The 14,211-nt window shown below is 45.0% G+C and overlaps 1 protein-coding gene across 1 annotated transcript; it reads right to left on the reverse strand.

The window, feature by feature from the left end:
- Window positions 1–541: 541 nt before the first annotated feature.
- spint2 (serine peptidase inhibitor, Kunitz type, 2) lies at window positions 542–8,040 on the reverse strand. The gene is made up of 10 exons (XM_063494414.1): window positions 7,530–8,040; window positions 5,312–5,482; window positions 4,183–4,296; window positions 3,798–3,818; window positions 3,538–3,699; window positions 3,386–3,427; window positions 3,052–3,216; window positions 2,932–2,976; window positions 2,362–2,467; window positions 542–2,247 (listed from the first exon to the last, which is right to left on the reverse strand). The coding sequence occupies exons 1-10, from the start codon at window positions 7,939–7,941 to the stop codon at window positions 2,160–2,162; spliced, it is 1,326 nt and encodes a 441-aa protein (XP_063350484.1). The 5' UTR covers window positions 7,942–8,040; the 3' UTR covers window positions 542–2,159.
- Between the last annotated feature and the right edge of the window lie 6,171 nt (window positions 8,041–14,211).

The raw sequence follows: 14,211 nt of genomic DNA on the forward strand, positions 1-14,211 counted from the left end.
CACAGCTGGACTCTGAGCCTCACACTGCTGGAATGAAAACTACTTCCTGTTCAGCTGTTTCTGCATGATGAACACTGAACAAGCTCAAGATTTTGATCTCTGAACCGTTCCTTCATGAAAACAGTGTTACTGAGGAACAATCAGTGGGCTCGCCTCTGAACACGCAGCGTGACACTGATGAAGACGTTAGGGATGCGACTCGTTCTGATAACACCTCCCACCTGAAAATCAACTGTCCAGCAGCAACACCAACTGTCCTCCTTCCTCAAATTCCAGCCTTTGTAACGAAGGCTGTTCTTGTTTATATGACATAAACGAAATAACAGAACACGTTGTGGTGAAGTAAGATGCACGTATTGTAGTCCATCTTCTGCACATTGTAGTTTCAACATGGCACACATCGATGTCACACCATCAAGGAGATTTTCAGCGCACAGCTCTTTATTTTCCAAAGAATTCCAGGAAAAGAGGTTAGGAATGGATGTTGGCGGTACATTTGGGACGCACCCCAAGTTTGTCCAGCCCGCTTCTTGGAGCAGGTCCCTCATCAGCTCTTATCAACTAATCACACAATCAATGAAATAATCAGATTATTTATTACGTTGAGGATCAATACAAAATGTGAAAGAGATTTTCAGAGTAAAATAAAAGTTTATTATGAGTTTTCTTAAACCCCACACAGTTTACAGCTAATAAAGATAAAACAGTATTAAAACAAACAAACAAAAGAAAATCACCATAATAGGCCCAGTGCAGTTTCCCCAGCAGGGGGAGCCAGCAAGTCCCCAGGTGCATTGTGGGACACGTAGTGCGCTCAGTCTGACCTCAGGTTAGGGTCTGATCAATAATCTGAGTGAGCTAAAGTCCTCTAGCATCCAGCCGAAGGAGATGCTGCACTGAACGCTCTGATTAAACACACGCTTTAGTTACAGGTGTGAACCACGGAGGAGCTGCAGGTACAGAAACACCTGCACCACATTCTTCTCTGAGCCCACCACTGGGCGAAAGGATACGCTATAATTAGTTAGAAAATTGTACCGCCACAGACCTGCCCCTGAGATGATCAAAGACCCCCATCCATTTATTTAAGCATGAGAAATAAACAATTTTATTTTTAACACAAAACTGGAATGCTGAAAAAAAACTATTACTGATCAATGGAATCGATGACATCACGGATCATGATCAACGAACATCTATGTTTACACAGAGTAACACACCTGGCACAGGTGCACGAGGTTAAAGGGCTGCTCAGCAGAAAAAGAAACCCATCGGCGAGTTTCATGGGTGGAGTCTGAAAACTGCCAAAAGTACAAACAGGAGTTTAAGCTGAAAGTCTTCATTAAAGTTAGTGTCACTGCTGTGTACTACTCCCTCCACATAGAAGCTCAACTGACTCCGCCCACCCGATGCACACGTGAGCGACAGAACTTGCAGTCTGAGAATCAGATTCAGCTCCATTGGATGGTACCTGCGTGAGCTGGGCGGAGCATCTGTGAGGGGATTAGTACACACCAGAGCACAGATGGTCCACGCTCAACCAATCAGCTGCTTGCTGCTGTGATCACATCATCACCAAATGTTCTTTTTAGAGTGACTCCTCAGCACCTGTCAGGTGTGTCACTACACAGAGGTGATGTTCTGTTAATCGTCAATATTGAGTTGATCCGTCACTTCAGTAATTATTGCCTTCTACAACATTTCTGATCAATTTCATGTTCAAATGAGAAAACTGTTTAGTTTTATCAGCTGTGAGGTACAGATCACATGACATACAGACACTGATCACCTGACCCGACTCGAGATTCACTTTGATTATTGGTTCAGATGTTTTGCTGGATAAGGGTAATCTAAAGCTTCACACAGAGTGATTGATTATGTAAAAAAAAGAAAAGAACTAACATAAACTAAATCATCAAATTTCTCACTAATGTGTTTGCTTAAATTAGGAGGACTGCTCCTTTAATATCAGGAAGTTAAAGCTCTGATCAGTGCAGATCGATACAGTGATTGATTACTCAGTAACAGACGCAGTGTAATTGTGCTGCAACACGAAGGAAAGGGGATGTTTTATTTAGCTGAGACCTTCAAGCGTCTCTGACAGCGGCATCACAACAAGCCCTGCCCCCACACTCAGTGACGCCTTCAGCCACGCCCCCTCAGGCCTTCTGATCCAGTTTGGGGCTCTCAGGGAGGGGGAGGGAGTCCACGGACGCCTGCTCATCTGGAAGCAGCTCCTCCTTATCGCTGAGAGACAGGAAACAGGAAGAGAAGCAGCGTCACTGAAACAGCTCCTGCACGTCAAGTCACGCCACCCACCGACCAACCCCACCCGAGTCTAGACGGGCAGCGTTCTATTACCTGGAGGACCGGCGGCGGGAGAGGCGGTGCCGTCTCAGCGTGATGATGATGAGTGTGGCCAGCAGCAAGGCAGAGATGGCTGTCAGCGTGACGAAGAGGAAGAAGGCTGCAGGAGATGAAGATGAAACTCAGAGCTTTTATTGTGAAAGGTTCTCTGCAGAGCTGTTTATTTGTGCTGCGGAGCCCACACACACGCACACACACACACACACACACACACACACACACACACGTACACGCACACAGGCAGATATACGCACAGACAAACACACGCACACGCAGATATACGCACAGACAAACACACGCACACACAGGCAGGCAGACACACACACACACACTCACACAGGCAGGCAGACACACACACACACACTCACACACACAGGCAGGCAGACACACACAGGCAGATATACACACACACACACGCAGACACACACAGGCAGATATACACACACACACACACACGCAGACACACACACACACACACACGCAGACACACACGCAGACACACACACACACACACACGCAGACACACACACACACACACGCAGACACACACACACACACACTCACCTGCGGTCCAGTGGTTTTGGACTTTATCATGAGAGTCAAGCCGAGCTGAAAGAGAAGCAGAGGTCAGACTTCACCGTGACGAGGGCCACTTTAGGATGGATGTAGGCGGTGTCTCTTTACCTCCACTGCAGCTACTCATGCACTCATCCTCACTGCCATACCGGTTGTTATTGCCACGGCAACCGCCATATATGAAAGGCCGGCAGGAGGCGGAGTCTAGGTCGTAGTAGAACATGGTGAAGGCGGCACGGCAGGGCCCGGAGTCCGGCTTCTCTGTGCACATCCCTGCAACACACACAGGCGCAATCACACTCTCCTCCAGCTGCTGCCTACTTTACCCACATTGCAACTGCGCCGTGCCAGCAGCAGTCCCCATATCAACCTAATCATGTGTGCTCTAGCTCCACCCACAGTCAGGTGACATGCTGCAGCAAGGGTGCGTTTCATTTCTTACCCTTGTTGTCTGAGGATTTCTTAGAGGATGGTTGGACGGACACTGCAGAAGACAAACATGTCAGCAAACGCTCTTCCACCTGCCCGACAGGTGAGGATCTTGGATCTCTCACCTGTGCAGGTACCCTCAGGTGATGTGCATGTGTCACTCACCTGTGCAGGTCTGCATGCAGCTCTCTTTGGTTGGGTAGTTGTTCTTGTTTCCTCTGCAGCCTCCGTACATGAACGTCTCACAGTTTCCTGTCTCTCGGTTGTAGTACCAGTGCTTCAGCGATGCTCTGCAGGGACCTGTTTCAGGCTTCGCCTCGCAGTACTCTGATTGGACAACACCACACAGGTGTCACTTATATGGAGAGCAGATGTACAGGGAGGTAAAAGTTTCATGTTTGTGAAAGAGTAAAAGGATATCATACCATTCCCCTCGGCAGTTACCTCTGCAGGAGGGAGAAAGAAAGGCAGTTAGTCACTTCCTGTTCTCAGACCTCAGTTTTACTTCCTGTTCCTACCTGTCTACTTGTATACCTGTGTTTTACTTTTTGTCTAAAATTAAATTTAAAGGCAATTTTTTTTTATTTTGCATAAAACTATGACAAAAACTTCCTGTTCACAGCCATACTGCAGTACTGTTTAAACCTGGTTGTCCTGCAGGTGGCAGCACTGCATCTTCCTCTAGAAGTACTTTTCAAAGATAACTTGAGTGGGACTGCTGGTAGTACTGGAGTACTGCAGTAGTGACAGGTGTTATAAATGATCAGTGTTATTGATCAGCGATTGGTTGGTGAGTCGGGGTGGCATTACCGGATTTGTCAAAGTCAGCAGATTCTGGATCAGATTCAACCGGAACATTTGGAGCCATCCGAGGAGCTTTAACAGGAGGAGGAGCAGGAGTGGACTCATCAGGGAGAACTGGGCCTGGAAAAACACACACAGTTTACTTTGACCAGGTGTGCTCAACAGGTGTAACCAGGTGCAGCACCTGAATGAAGAATGCCCGTCTTTCCAGTTGAACAGTCAACCAATCGGGGGCATGAATGCTGTCATGTGGTTTTACAGTGCTGCTTTTATAAACTCATCAGCTGATAACAGCTGAGTACAGGTAAGCCAAAGCTGTCCTTTTAAAGGAAAGCCGATGGTGAGAGGACACACTTCACTGATCGTCCAGCAGGTTGAAGTAAACCAGGTGTTCTGTGGTTTACCTGGAACACAAACATTAAACTGATCCAGTTCTGGTTCACTCAGGTACAAACACCAGACCACCTTAAACAAACCAGCTGTTAGTCCCGCCCCTTTTACATTCTTTAGATCAGATTTTAATGTTTTTACTGTCAAAGTTTTACTGCGTGAGTAAACACACCTTTGATACTGTGTGTGTGTGTGTGTGTGTGTGCGCGTGTGTGAGAGACCTCTGTGATTATGGTGCCTTTAAGCGGTGTTGTAATAATCTGAAAATCGAGTGTCTAACAGGAAAAGTCACCTGATCTGATTGTCCAATCAGATCATCTCAGATGGGAGAAGACGCGAGGCGCTCAGCTGCTGATGTTTGATTCAGAAACACGGAGGACAAAAATTATTTTAATGAAGGAAATTTAAGAAAGGACAAAGATTTGTGCTGTGAACTTTGACCCCACAGCTGTCACAGTCAGTTTAATAATGACCATCACAGTCTGTGTGCTCTATCAGTCAAACGTTGGTTACTGATCATCAAACACGTCATTGGTCTGTGTGACTTTAAATGAGTGGTTTCATATCCGACCTGTGCCGTGTGACGTGGATCTGTGTTTTAATGACGCTCACGTGTCGTTTTTTTTCAACCTGCAGGTGAAATCCGCCTGTGCGCCTCATCCTCACACGGTCAACGATGAATTTATAATCCCCGTGTCATTAAATGGGCACTGTCCCTTTAAACAAACATAAACAGGAAGTTTACCTGTGACCCCGGAACAGGTGGCCTCACACTCCTCCTGAGACTCAAAGTGGTTTTCGTTGGCCTCACAGCCGCCGTACACGAAGCCGCTGCAGTTCCCGCTCGTCACGTTGTAGAAGAAGCGTGGGAAGGCAGCGCGACACGGGCCCACCTTCATCGGCAAGCGACAGCGAACTGAGAGAGACAATGGAGACACCATCAACATCATCAATAACAGCACTGATAATCTTTCGGCGCTCTCTGATTGGCTGAGTTCAAACCCTGTGAGTTTCCTGTAATTTTCAAAGTGCTCTTGAGCAACAGCTCTCCAGCTTCCTGAAGGAGTGCGTTTGTTTGTTGACCTCTGACCTCAGGCTTTGATGCAAAGATGAGCCAGTCTTGTCTCTGCTCATAACTGACACCTGAGCAAAGAACCAGTTTTAAAGTGTCTTTAGGCTCTTTGTCAAGGTCGTCATAGCTCACTAAAATAAAAATAAGAACTAGATGTTTGGAAAAAAAAAAAAAGAACAGTAACAAAGTCAGTGACCGTGGAAACTAAACAAAACTAAAATGAGAGTTTAACACTTGTTAGTTTGGTAAATATACCTTCTCTGACGAGGCTCAGACTCTGGAGTCAGACGCTTGTCACACGCCCTCCTCACAGTAAGAACTTAAAAAGTGTAAAACTAACACTCAAAGTAGTATCATCTACTCATGACGATCATCTAGTGTCCACTGAAGCCTCATCTGACAGGTCTCAGTGAAGGACGGCTGTCAGGAAGTCATTCCACATGAAGCAACACAGGAGGAAAGACTGAGGTCTGAAAATGACACGAGAACTGGACTGAAGATCAGAGGAGCAGGTCTGACGGAGCGATGGATCCACATCAGTATGTATGAGGAGATCCCACACTGAGAGTCTGCAGCCATCTGTGAGCCACGGTGGAGGCGCTGTCATGGCTTCAGCTGACCTTCCAACCAAAATACAAAGAAAGGAGTGCTGACGTATCAGGTAACACCAATGAGTTAATCCAGAAAACCAGGTGCATTATGGGTGTGCCAGCAAAATAAACTGGACAGTAGATGGACTCAAAAACCCAAACCTCATGACAATCTCAGGTGTTTAAATCACCTTCAAACAAACAGGTGAGGGCTCCGCCTCCTCTCAGGTGAACCAGCCCGACCGGTCCAACCTCTCGGAGAACAAAATACCTGCACAGGTGGATTCCAGGTAGGGCATGGTGTCACATTTACAAGGAAACAAACGAGAGCAGATCATTAACTCTCAGAGGTGCTCAACCCGAGAGAGGCTGCCGGGGGTTCCCATGATGCACTGCGGGTTTCTTCTTCACTCACCTTGTGTTCATAAAGCTCTCTGTGTTTCAGGTAATCACTGAGCAGCTGAAAGCCTCATCCGTCATGTTAGACTAAAAAGGTCAAAGGTCAGTTTCTCTGTGACATCAATTTCACTTGTTTTTATCATTATTATAATAATGACGACAGCGTCCACGCTCTCAGGTTCACTCCATGTTTGGCGCTTCCTGTTGACGATTAGTGCGAATATGTCTCTGATGAACCAGAGCGTGAAGCATCACCGTGACAGAGTCACAAAGAGGCCACAGGTCATGTGTTTGTGTCTGCAGTTCACCTGTGCAGGTAACAATGCAGCAGAGCAGGATGGGCAGCATTGGTCAACAACAATGAGGCACTAAACGCGCCGCCCACAGCGACTCAGATTCACTTCTTTGGTGTTCTCCACCAAGATGTCGGCAAACTGCTTTTAAACATTCAAGCACCCCCCCCCCCCCCCCCCCGCACCTGCAGACGCCCACACACCGTCCTGCAGACCCACACACAGCTGCAGACGCCCACACACGGTCCTGCAGACCCACGCACCTGCAGACGCCAATTCTGTTATTGATCAGGAAGTATGACCTCAGTATTCTCAAAGGTTTCAGTGAATGAGGTCATTACTGAGTCAGCTCTGACTCCGTCTTCTTTTGTTTCTTTTATTTTGAAAGTCTTCAGCTGAAGCACGAAGGAGGAAATCAATAATAATAATAATAATAATGATAATAATGATGACGACCAATAATCAAGTGAAACTGATCAGGTTTCTCCCCGCAGACTGATCAATGAGCCATCTATCGATTAGGTAAAGGATCAGTTATGCTCAGCTTGATCTGTCAGCTCCATTACGGCTCTGCCTGTCAATCAATAATCGATAATCAAAGCTTCTTACTGTTGTTGGACCCGTTGCTCCGCGGCACGATGCTCTCCTCCTGGCCGCCCTCCTGCGCCTCTCCGTCGGGCTTTTCCGCCACGAGCTTACGGTAAACGTCAAACTGGCTACTGGGACGAAGTGCGCAGGCGTCGTGGCCGTCCCCACAGCCCACCAGCTTGCAGTGGGTCGGTCCGTCCGCCGGAAACCCGACCACAGCCAGGTCGCAGTCCGGGAGCGCGCAGCACCTCGCCCGGCAACTCTTGGGATCGAGCTCAAGCACATTGTCCAGCAGCCGCGCTCCGCCAGCCTCGAAGTCCGGGACGTGGTTGGTGGACTGGTTCCAACTGCAGTCCATAGCCAGACCCGAAGCCAGCACGAGCCCGAGCCCGAGCAGCTTCAGCGGGATCAGGGTCGCGACCCCAGTCATCATCAACAATCAATACAAAGCTCCAATAATCAGGAAACAGCGCAGCGAGCCTCCGGCCACACGGTCACTTCCGTGTTCTTGGCTCTGTCGCACTTACATTTACCTACGACAGGTGCGGCAAGCGAGGCCACGCCCACACCCAGACGTCACTCACACTCAGACACTCACACATAGAGAGAATTCTGCTGAACGGTGAAAACCTCAAAGGTTAAAACTCGTTTTGTTTTACTGAAACAAAACTGATGATGAATCTTCGGCACAGAGCGGGAGAATAAAGTTTGAATTACAGTCAATCATTTGGTGTCTGAGCGCGCTCAGTGCTGTCACATTACAGCTGTTTCCATGGAAACATGAACGCTTCCTGTCCCACAGCCTGATGAAGGAGACGTGAAATCAGATCAGAGGGAATTAATGTGATTGGCTGAACAGGTGTGTTCACTGTTTGCAGCAGAGTGGCACTCAGCAGGAAAGCAGAATCAAGTTCTGCATCAGCACATGATCACATGACCACACGCACTCTTAGCTGCTGGGCTGCACAAAAAAGAATCAGAGGAAACGGCTGATTTCAATCTCTGAGCTCGACACATGACTCAGCTCCTCTGCTTCCTGTTTACTGTCTGACTTCAGTCAGGTGTGAGCAAGTGCGGCTGCAGGCAGGTGGTCCAAACTCACCTGCATTCATGACTCTGATTATCTAACTGGCTGATGGGAGGGGCTTACTGAGGATGATATAAACTTCACCTTGAACATGGCGGTAGGACGACTCTCAGGCAGCTCACAGGTTAAAGTACAGATACTGCTGAGTACTGCATATAATACTGCTGAGTACTGCATATAATACTACAGGGTGGGCCATTTATATGGATACACCGTAATAAAATGGGAATGGTTGGTGATATTAAAGTCCTGTTTGTGGCACATTAGTATATGTGAGGGGGCAAACTCCTCAAGATGGGTGGTGACCATGGTGGCCATTTAGAAGTCGGCCATCTTGGATACAACTTTTGTTTTTTCAATAGGAAGAGGGCCATGTGACACATCAAACCTATTGGTAATGTCACAAGAAAATCAATGGTGTGCTTGGTTTCAACGTAACTTTATTCTTTCATGAGTTATTTACAAGTTTCTCTTTGTTCACAGCCATTGACATGTCGAAGAGGTTAACACGTGAGGAGCGGATCGAAATTGTGTTGATATCTGGTGAACGCAGTAACCGGGTCATTGCAGCAGATTTCAATGCAAGACACCCTACGAGACCACCCATCTCCCATGCTACAGTTAGCAAACTGCTTGCTAAGTTTCATGAAACTGGTTCAGTGTTGGATTTGCCAAAATGTGGACGCAAGAAAACTGTCACTAATGAAGAAACATCAGTGGCTGTCCTAGCTTCATTCAGCAAGAGCCCACAGCGTAGCACTCGCCGCATGTCACTGGAGAGTGGCATTAGTCGAACATCCCTTCGGCGGATATTAGCTACTCACAAATGGCACAAACTCCAGCTACTGCAGCATCTCAGCGAGGATGACCCAGATCGGCGCACAGAATTTGCAGAATGGGCAAAACAAAAATTGGAACAGGACCCTCAGTTCACGCAGAAGATTTTGTTCAGTGATGAGGCAAACTTTTATGTGAATGGTGAAGTTAACAAACAAAACCACCGCTATTGGTCTGACACTAACCCACATTGGATGGATCCCTCCAAGACTGTTGGAACAACAAAAGTGATGGTTTGGTGTGGTATATGGGGTACAACGATAGTGGGTCCATTCTTCATCAATGGAAACCTCAAGGCCACTGGATATTTGAAATTGCTACATGATGATGTGTTTCCCTCTTTATGCACTGAAGCTGGCACGTTCCCTGAGTTTTTCCAGCAAGATGGTGCACCACCACATTATGTGTGCCAGGTCCGAGCATTCCTAGATGAACAGTTTCCTGGAAAGTGGATTGGTCGTCGTGGGCCAGTTGAATGGCCCCCAAGGTCTCCCGATCTGACCCCCTTAGACTTTTATCTTTGGGGTCATCTGAAGGCAATTGTCTATGGTGTGAAGATACGAGATGTGCAGCACCTGAAACTACGTATACTGGATGCCTGTGCTGGCATTTCTCCTGCGGTGTTGCTATCAGTGTGTGAAGAGTGGGAGAAGAGGGTTGCATTGACAATCCAACACAATGGGCAGCACATTGAACACATTTTATAAGTGGTCAGAAACTTGTAAATAACTCATGAAAGAATAAAGTTACGTTGAAACCAAGCACACCATTGTTTTTCTTGTGACATTACCAATAGGTTTGATGTGTCACATGGCCCTCTTCCTATTGAAAAAACAAAAGTTGTATCCAAGATGGCCGACTTCTAAATGGCCACCATGGTCACCACCCATCTTGAGGAGTTTGCCCCCTCACATATACTAATGTGCCACAAACAGGACTTTAATATCACCAACCATTCCCATGTTATTACGGTGTATCCATATAAATGGCCCACCCTGTACATATGATACTGCTGAGTACTGCATATAATACTGCTGAGTACTGTATATAATACTGCATATGATACTGCTGAGTACTGCATATAATACTGCATATAATACTGCTGAGTACTGTATATGATACTGCTGAGTACTGCATATAATACTGCATATGATACTGCTGAATACTGCATATGATACTGCTGAGTACTGCATATGATACTGCATATGGTACTGCTGAGTACTGCATATAATACTGCATATGATACTGCTGAGTACTGCATATAATACTGCATATAATACTGCTGAGTACTGCATATAATACTGCACATGATACTGCTGAGTACTGCATATGATACTGCTGAGTACTGCATATGATACTGCATATGATACTGCAGAGTACTGCATATAATACTGCATATGATACTGCTGAGTACTGCATATAATACTTCATATGATACTGCTGACTACTGCATATAATACTTCATATGATACTGCTGAGTACTGTATATGATACTGCTGAGTACTGCATATGATACTGCATATGGTACTGCTGAGTACTGCATATAATACTGCTGAGTACTGCATATAATACTGCATATAATACTGCTGAATACTGCATATAATACTGCACATGATACTGCTGAGTACTGCATATGATACTGCTGAGTACTGCATATGATACTGCATATGATACTGCTGAGTACTGCATATAATACTGCATATGATACTGCTGAGTACTGCATATGATACTGCATATGATACTGCTGAGTACTGCATATAATACTGCTGAGTACTGTATATAATACTGCATATGATACTGCTGAGTACTGCATATAATACTGCTGAGTACTGCATATAATACTGCATATGGTACTGCTGAGTACTGCATATAATACTGCATATGATACTGCTGAGTACTGCATATGATACTGCTGAGTACTGCATATAATACTGCATATGATACTGCTGAGTACTGCATATGATACTGCTGAGTACTGCATATAATACTGCATATGATACTGCTGAGTACTGCATATGATACTGCTGAGTACTGCATATGATACTGCTGAGTACTGCATATAATACTGCATATGATACTGCTGAGTACTGCATATGATACTGCTGAGTACTGCATATAATACTGCTGAGTACTGCATATAATACTGTATATGATACTGCTGAATACTGCATATGATACTGCTGAGTACTGCATATGATACTGCATATGATACTGCTGAGTACTGCATATAATACTTCATATGATACTGCTGAGTACTGCATATGATACTGCTGAGTATTGCATATAATACTGCATATGATACTGCTGAGTACTGCATATGATACTGCTGAGTACTGCATATGATACTGCATATGATACTGCTGAGTACTGCATATAATACTGCTGAGTACTGCATATAATACTGCATATGATACTGCTGAGTACTGCATATAATACTGCTGAGTACTGCATATAATACTGCATATGATACTGCTGAGTACTGCATATGATACTGCTGAGTACTGCATATAATACTGCTGAGTACTGCATATAATACTGCACATGATACTGCTGAGTACTGCATATGATACTGCTGAGTACTGCATATAATACTGCTGAGTACTGCATATAATACTGCATATGATACTGCTGAATACTGCATATAATACTGCATATGATACTGCTGAGTACTGCATATAATACTGCATATGATACTGCTGAGTACTGCATATGATACTGCTGAGTACTGCATATGATACTGCATATAATACTGCTGAGTACTGCATATAATACTGCTGAGTACTGCATATAATACTGCATATGATACTGTGAGGACCTCTCTGAGTTGGAAGCGTAATTGATAATGAAGGAAAGTAATCGGCTCCACAGGATGTGTGAGTTACTGTTTAACCTCCAGCCCTATCTCAGTACTTGAGTAAGAGTACTCTGTTACTGCGTGTGGTGGATGATGGTGACGGGAGGATGGGAGGAAACAGGAAACAGGATTTCTTACACAATCACCATGATTCAGGCTGTGAGCGCAGGAGGTGGAGGTGGGTGGGTGGTTTACACTAGAGCAGGGTGATATGGCCAAAAATATTTATCACGATATATATTTGAAAATTTGCAATAACGATATAACTGACGATATAATGTGACTATCTAATAACTCCACAACTTTATTAGTGCAAAACCCCCATCAATGTATTTTCACTTAAACCAGCAGCTGTTTTTTATGTGCATTAAAGTTATATAAAAATGTAACAGTGCAAATGCAAATTCCTTGCTGACAGTTTAACCAAAAGGCATTTCTAGTAGAAATGGGCTGACATATCCTCAGCATAACCATGTATAATATCCACTGAAGTTAAAAACAGGAGCTTTGCTACATTAAACTGCAGTGTGCCAAATAAACAAGTCAAATACGTATTTTTCGCACCATAAGGTGCACGAAAGAAAACCAAACAGTCAGCAGTGTTGGGGAGTAACGGAATACATGTACCGCCGTTACGTATTTAAAATACAAAATATGAGTAACTGTATTCCGTTACAGTTACTGTTTTAAAAAGGTGGTATTTAGAATACAGTTACTTTGTTGAAATAAATGGATTACACGGCGGTACTTTCCTGTTTCATATTGTCGCGGGTCAGGATTGTTTGGGTTTGTTTGACAGCTACGCTCTGTTGTTCCAGGCGGCAGCGTTACGGTTGCCATGGTTACAGGGTGACGCTCTCTCTCTGCGTGTTTCCTGGGTGAGAGAGCGCTTTTTTGTTGTTGTTGTTGTGCTAAATATTTTTTAAAATGATTTAATATGAAGGCAATAGGCAGAATGCTACAGGCATAGCTCTAAAGAATGTAGCATCATGGGCAGTGTAGTCCGTGCTGCAGGGAGAATGGACTGCCATACTCCTCTGTGAGCGCGAGGAGGGAGAAAAAGGAAAAGTACGAGTTGTCATCGAGCAGAAACGGGAGCTGGAAGCATGTAAATATAATAATAACCACTGCAGCCAAGAAGAGTGCCTGACGAGCCCAGTTGTAAGTAAGCTATTAAGACTCGACTGTACACTGTGTTCGTGTTTTCCTCTGAAACAATAAGTTCTGTTGGAGCAGCCTTTCAACGCCTCTCTCTGTCTCTCGCTAGCAAAGTTGACCCAGACAACAAAGTAAAGCTATTTTTCGGCTACGAGCCCGACACGAACCCGCCGTATTAGCCAGATGTCCCTTTACTACGGTTCGGAGCCGCGGAGCTTCAGTAACCGTAATAAATCACAGCAATAGTACATTCATGTAGTTGTAAACAGCATGATAATATATTAAGTAATCCAAAGTATTCAGAATACGTTACCCTCATTGAGTAACGTAACGGAATACGTTACAGAATACATTTTGGGGCATGTAATCTGTAATCTGTAGTGGAATACATTTTAAAAGTAACCTTCCCAACACTGACAGTCAGATAAGTCAAACTTCACTCATTCTTCTTGCTTCCTCCACTTCTGTATCATTGATTCATTAATGTTGAATTCTCTCACAGCTGCTCTATCGTCATGTTCCACTGCATAACTGATAAAGTTTGAAATCCGCTTCATAAGCATGTCTCTTAACAGGAGCCATTTATGGTCCTTATACACACACAATACTGTAATATTATGTTGAAGCACAGTACGTATCACTCCGCGAGGCTCCTGCCGCAATGCCCCAACAATCCATCAAGCGGTGCGGCTTCGTTACCAAAACATTTTTGACAGATTTTCGAGCGCCGTGTAGCACATAAGATGGTTTCGAGGTCAGTAAACACA

This window comes from Pelmatolapia mariae, linkage group LG14 (assembly GCF_036321145.2).
Source record: "Pelmatolapia mariae isolate MD_Pm_ZW linkage group LG14, Pm_UMD_F_2, whole genome shotgun sequence".
Classification (NCBI taxonomy): Eukaryota; Metazoa; Chordata; class Actinopteri; order Cichliformes; family Cichlidae; genus Pelmatolapia; species Pelmatolapia mariae.

Coding starts and splice junctions, on each gene's coding strand:
- spint2 (XM_063494414.1), bottom strand. CDS start 7,941: ATGATGACTGGGGTCGCGACCCTGATCCCGCTGAAGCTGCTCGGGCTC. Junction 3,700..3,797: donor GGTAACTGCCGAGGGGAATG/GTATGATATCCT, acceptor TTGTCCAATCAG/AGTACTGCGAGGCGAAGCCT. Junction 3,428..3,537: donor CTGCATGCAGACCTGCACAG/GTGAGTGACACA, acceptor TGTCTTCTGCAG/TGTCCGTCCAACCATCCTCT.